The 6,137-nt window shown below is 40.2% G+C and overlaps 1 protein-coding gene across 1 annotated transcript in view; it reads right to left on the reverse strand.

Annotated features, from left to right (window-relative positions):
- The window catches only part of ARHGAP12 (Rho GTPase activating protein 12), a 72,353-nt gene that overhangs the window by 41,531 nt on the left and 24,685 nt on the right, over positions 1–6,137 (reverse strand). The window contains exon 3 of the mRNA XM_035902434.1: positions 2,932–3,195. Coding sequence (XP_035758327.1) covers positions 2,932–3,195 — 264 coding nt within the window. The remainder of the gene's footprint in view (positions 1–2,931; positions 3,196–6,137) is intronic.

Here is a 6,137-nt window from a genome sequence, read left to right on the forward strand (position 1 = left end):
ACCTCTGATAAATTTTATCTGTAATTCAAGAATCTTTCCTAGAGGCCCTGTCAATAGGACTTCACTGCTTCTCCCCACCCCATCCATGTAACTGCCATATCCATTACCAACTTCTTTAGTAAATTAGGTACAATTTTGCCCCTTCGTAATTATCCAATAAAATTAAATTTCCTAATCACAAAGTTCTAAGACCAACTATAAGCTATTTCAAGTTCTAATATATTATACATATATTAGAATAGATGATCATTTACAGTCTCTATTTTACGTCACCTTGCCATTCTGCTACCTGATATGACACAAGCTCCTCTGAGGACAAACCAGTAGGCACAATGAGCATTTAACCTTCCTGCATATGTTCCTTTATTACTAAATCTGAAGGGAATATGCATAACTTAGACTAGCGTGTAAAAGACAACAACTTCATTATAACAAATTCAATCTGGTTTTACTAATTATTAAGACATATTTGCTCCAAGTCTTCATAATCAGACAAAATTTAGGATGTCCTGTATTTTACTGTATCTTAGGCTCGGATCTCAACTTTTAAGTATTTTGGTTTAAGTACTCAGAGGTCATAAACCAAAAGTACACGCCCGAATGCAGAACACAAAAAAAAAAAAAAGGTGGGGGGGTGAGGGGAGCAGCTTCAAAATCAACACGACTGCTGGAAAGTGGATTGATGTGATGTTGCAACATGCATCTCCCTAGACTCAAACTTTGATAACCCAGTCAGAGAGGACACATATTACTTAAAGAACTTGTGCTACTTGGAAACAGAAACTTGTGTCTAGTTAAAAATTAACCAAAATATGCATCATCCATTGGTCATACAAAGACTGAAAACTTGATAGACGTAACTGTCTGAAGGCCAATCTGTGATACTTCACAAACAAACAGGACCAAGCTGAACTAAATTATGGGCAATAAAAAAGTTTTTTTAAAAAATCAGGCTTTCTGAACATGCAACCATTTGGTAAAGTCATGGTACAGAAGTATGAGTAAGAGTCACAGGGATCATTTGCAGGTGGGGATGGAGAAAGAATTTTTAGAAGTCCTTCTGTGAAAAGAAGGAAGAATGACGACAACTGAAAGCCAGTTACGCTTACTACAAGTAGAGTTCCTACTCAAAAAAGTAATCACCTTATCCAGACTAAAACCAGGGTCTTATCCAGCAAAAGGACAGCCAGTGAGAAATTAATAGACCACCACCAGAGATACCAAAGTGACAGCCACAAACATTTCACCAGTTTACCTGTTGCTGCCACAAGCCTATGGCAAGAAAATTTGGCTGTTTAAATGCTTGTGGATGTCACGGCTGCTATCATGGCCATTGCCAAAGGCAATGGAAGGGTCCCTTTTTCCTTTCTCTCCTGTTTCTGGCACTAACATCCCAGAGGTAACCTTCTACGACAGGGCTTGCAGCAATCTAAAATTTTTTAGCAGTCCACAATTAAATTTTAAAACTAAACGCTGTAATAGACTCAGAAGGAAATCCACCTGAACTATACATATTTGAAAAGGGTATATATAAAGTGAAATATGTAGATGTCTTGATAAATATTTGCTTTTTCTTTCAATCAGGAAACTGATTAACCTAAGTACTGTTTGAACACAAGAGCACTATTTTAAGCATATTGAAATAGTAATATCCATCTTTCAACTATTCCTTTGCTTTATCTGAACCACTGCAGTTCAAACACACACCGCTGTCTGGCTCTTCCTAGCGACTGGCTGCAGAGAATATAGCTGCACCTCAAATATTAGCCCAAATCATCATTTAACATAAATAACTTCATGGTAAGCTTCAACTCTCTTAAGCAAGGTCTGCAACAAAGCTTTACCAAAAAGTCTTGCAAAAGCAAAAGGTTTCTTGATGAAAAAAACCCCATTGATCTATCTAAAGAATATGTTTACGGCCTGAAGGTAATTTAGGCAAAGGCTCCTATGGCTAATTGCCAAAAGCTGGGGTGGCTCTCCTCCCCTCATCAGCATTTGCTACCTTGAACCTAGACACTTGGCTAGGCAGAGCTTCTAGCACACTAATTTTAATGTTCTCATTTTCTGTTCTTGAGGAAATCATTCACAAAATGAAGAAAAGGATTTTCTCCAAGTTGACACAATTTGATAACAAAATATTGCTCCTTTAACAGCCCCTTCTCCTAGTATGTTCTACCACTATGCAGGGCAGAAATCAGTATTTTTGATGCGGGTAGAAAGTGCTGCGGAGCTCCACTAAGTCTAGTTTTGACCCGAAAACTCTGGAGTACTCTACATCCATCTTAAGCTCTAAATCCATCTTAATTCCTCTCTACAAAAATATTTTTGTCTATAAGAAAAACACCTCGCATTTAAATTTACTGCCACAAAGTTAAACAAACAGTAACAAACACTTGTATATTCCCTGCCTTTGTTTTTACCATGTATTTAACTGATATTGATAAAAATAAATAATTGTCCTTGCCTTTTTCAATGCATCCCCATAAATCCTGCTTCTAGAAGCACTGTCACATGCCTTTGCCTGCCCCCCCGCCTTCTTCCCCAAAAATGTGCCAAATACCCTGGGAAAGAGAACGCACTCCATGTCAGAGAAGTTCCAGTGGTTGTCTTACTCTATTGTCATTTATAGTCCTGTTAGTTTCAGAATACCTTTGTTTTCCTTTTCCTTTAAAAGAAAAGCTGTAATACCTGCCGAGGGACTGCAAGGCATTTTTACCACTTACTACTCTTGCACACAGTTCACGTATGTGTTCTTGTACACAAAAGCAATTGAAGAGCTAAACTGTTTACTACTTCATACCAAGACACATAACCAAAAAGACAAATGAAGACACTCTTTGACACCTCGAAACTCAGCGATACCAAACTCCATGGCAAAGCAGCATTCATACGCATTACAATCTCACTGCTTGCGATCTCAGAAGGAACTACCTCATGATCTGCATGGCTCTGGGAATCCCCTTTATTAATGCTTGCATCTCGGGCCCACCGCGGAGGTTTCCAGGTTCGCTCCTGTGATCCTCTGTTGTAGTAATAACAGCGTCCTGTCGTATCTTTATGGGTTTCCCATTCCCCATTTATTTGGACCGGAGCACTTGTAGGTAGTGGTGGAAGTGCAGACTGAGATATTTTCAGTTCTTGTAAATTAGCATAAACTGGTGAATCAGGCCTCCCTTGGCTTGGTGGAGTAGTTGGCTATTGAGAGAAGAAATGTATTGTTAAAGAGCAAATGAATTTTAGAATGGTCCCTTACAAATCAGAATATATTACAGTAGGAAAACAAACCAACAAACTCCCTTTTTTGTGGTTAACTACAAAAGCACAAAGGACAGCCACGAGATGCTGGGGCATGAAAACGTTAGATTGTTAACTGTAAGGTAGATACCACAAGCTATATTTATTTAATACTGAAACAATTTTTCAGCATTTCTCCAGGTGACAGCTGATAATTACGTCTTGCGGTAGATTTGAAATACACTGGAATCATCATCAAAATAATTATAAGCTTGCCTTGTTGAAAAACTTCAGCTTTACAGTTCAAGTATTGCTCAGGAACTGTGAGCAATGTGATCTTGTTCAAGACAAAACGTAGCATTTCCAAGGTGCCACTTGTTAGGCAAAGATGGTTCCCCAACCTTCCCCCCTCACTGCCGACAGAGATGATGGTTAACGTAAAGCAGCACTTTTACCTTCTCAGCAAGATCTAAACAGACAGTTCAGCTGGAAAGACGAGCACCGTGCTGTGACTAAGAAACTCTGGAAAACACCTGGATGGTTTACCTGTACGCCTTTCCAAACAGATGCTTATTTAAAAATGTTCTAGGCAATATCACCAAGTGTTCCAATTACCACTCTCTTCCTACAGAAGTGGATATTCTGATGCACCTAATTTTATTCATACACATGCACACAAGTAGAACAACAAATACCCACAAGAAAACAAGACACTAATGACAATTTCTCATTAACAAATAGTTGACTACCATGAAAGACTGCAGAAAGCGCGGTTAAAAGTCCATGGCACTCACTGAAACCATGACTACTTTCAAATAAGCCACTGAAGTCTTTAGGAGAGAAATATACTTTAAAAATTGAACATCTGAAAGTGTAATACAAGCATATAAAACACTACGCGGAATATAAGCGCATGTGTTCTCACGAGAGCTGTGATTACAAGATTGTGAAAGCAGCTTGTTATTAAACCAAATTTAATCGTTTCCCAATAATGCAGTCATCTCTGTATTTTAGGGCACATTATTTAGGGACTCTAAAGAAGGAGCTATATAATTTATACCATCTCTTCCCCCTGCTTGGTTTTAATTCAGAAGCTTTGCTGCAGGCAAGTCCCTGTGCCTCTTGTTGCATCTTTCGCAGGAAAAAACCAACATATTGTGTTACATAAAAGATCTTATTATAATGTACTTTTAAACATGAAAATCGTAAGCTGCTAATCTAGGCCACATCTAATCATAAATTACCACGGTTTGCTCAGACAAGACAGCGTATCATACCACACAGTCAGATATAAACTGATTGCACCACAGCTAGAACCAAATACGGGCAATATCCACAACCAAAAGGGGAAACAGCTAGAGAGGAACTTAATGAGATTAAAACAGGCATGGACTTGTTTTGTGTGCCTTTAAAAGAGAAAACACAGCTTACTAGATATAGCAAGTACAGTATGAGCACTGGCAAAATCAGAGCGCCAAAACCAATTAGTATCCTCCTCTACCTAATTCAAAGAGAAAAAAAAATATCTGTTACAAAATGTGATGAACAGTAAAAGACTATTTTTCTATCTTTTATTTTCTTTTTCTTGAGGAGGAGGAGGGTCGAATGGCTGCCTTTGGTAGAACTGCTTGAGAGCACTAACAGCACAGAGAACGCTACTATGAAGGAAGCATCACCCCGCCGTCCTCAGGGACGAGCCTCGACTCCCCGGGATGCTGGGAGAGCAACCCTCCGGTCTCCTCATCCGAGAGCGCGGTTTCCGCATTCGTTTCCCGGTCGGCCAGCAGAGCTGCATTTCTCACGTAAATTGTCCTGCCATTAAACCACCAGCCTTGTCATCTGAAGCCACAACATCCACCTGCACGGGGGAACGCACAAACCTGCAGGTTCTTCCCCTATTTCAAGGAAGTGGCAAGAGCAGCACCGCCAAGGGCCCCGGCAGCGGGAGGCCGGTGGCTTGCACAACCCTCCCGTCCTCCTAAAACTGCTCTTCCACGCGAGACAGCAAGAAGGCTTTGCTGTCTGGCCTGCGTTTGCCATTTGCTTTTTTGTTTTAATTAAGACGGCAAAGTGCCGTTATTAAAAGAACAGTTCCGTGTATTAAGAAAAGTGTGTTCCAGGTAGAAAGCCTGCGACACAGAACGCTTGAGAGAGCCTGCAGAACATTTTCCCAAGCAACGCAGAGGAACATGGCCCAGAGGTCTCTGACGGAGGTTTTCAGCTGCTGCAGCGTTATAACCAGAACAAGGCCGGCTGAAACCGCGGGACACGTACGTGCTACGCCAACACTGGACGCTCACGGCTAGCGCGCCGCCGCCTAACTCAGGCAGCACGCTGGTTAAGCTTAAACAGTAGCATGACATGGAAGCGTAATGAGGGGGTTTCTTCCAAATGCTTAGTACTTCCAAACTCAACAAACTGATTTCTGGTTTTCGAGGGAAAACCAGGAACTTTTGTCCTGAACAACAAATGAGACAGCTACCTGTCCTGCCAACCAAGCCTCTAGCGACTTTCATTCCCTGTTGCTCTCTCTTCTGACAGATTTTTCAGGGAGAATGGCAAGATTTTTGAAAGACACCTGTAAGTTACACTTTGCTGAAAGCAGAAAAAAAACAAAAAAAACCAAAAAAAAAACCAAAAAAAAAACCAAAAAAAAAACCAAAAAAAAAAAACCAAAAAAAAAACCAAAAAAAAAAAAACCAAAAAAAAACCCAAACAAAACACAAACCAACACCACGCAAAGCCATCAATCTAACTATAACAAACAGCTTAGCTCATACGTACGTCTTTGAGGGATATAACTTTCTTATCAGGAACTATTTTAAATAACCACGTAGCATACAAGAGTACTTCCTCATACCTCGAGCCATGCAACGAGGTACGCTGTTGTGTCTGCAATAATG

This window comes from Egretta garzetta, unplaced genomic scaffold (assembly GCF_000687185.1).
Source record: "Egretta garzetta isolate BGI_Z169 unplaced genomic scaffold, ASM68718v1 scaffold369, whole genome shotgun sequence".
Lineage (NCBI taxonomy): Eukaryota > Metazoa > Chordata > Aves > Pelecaniformes > Ardeidae > Egretta > Egretta garzetta.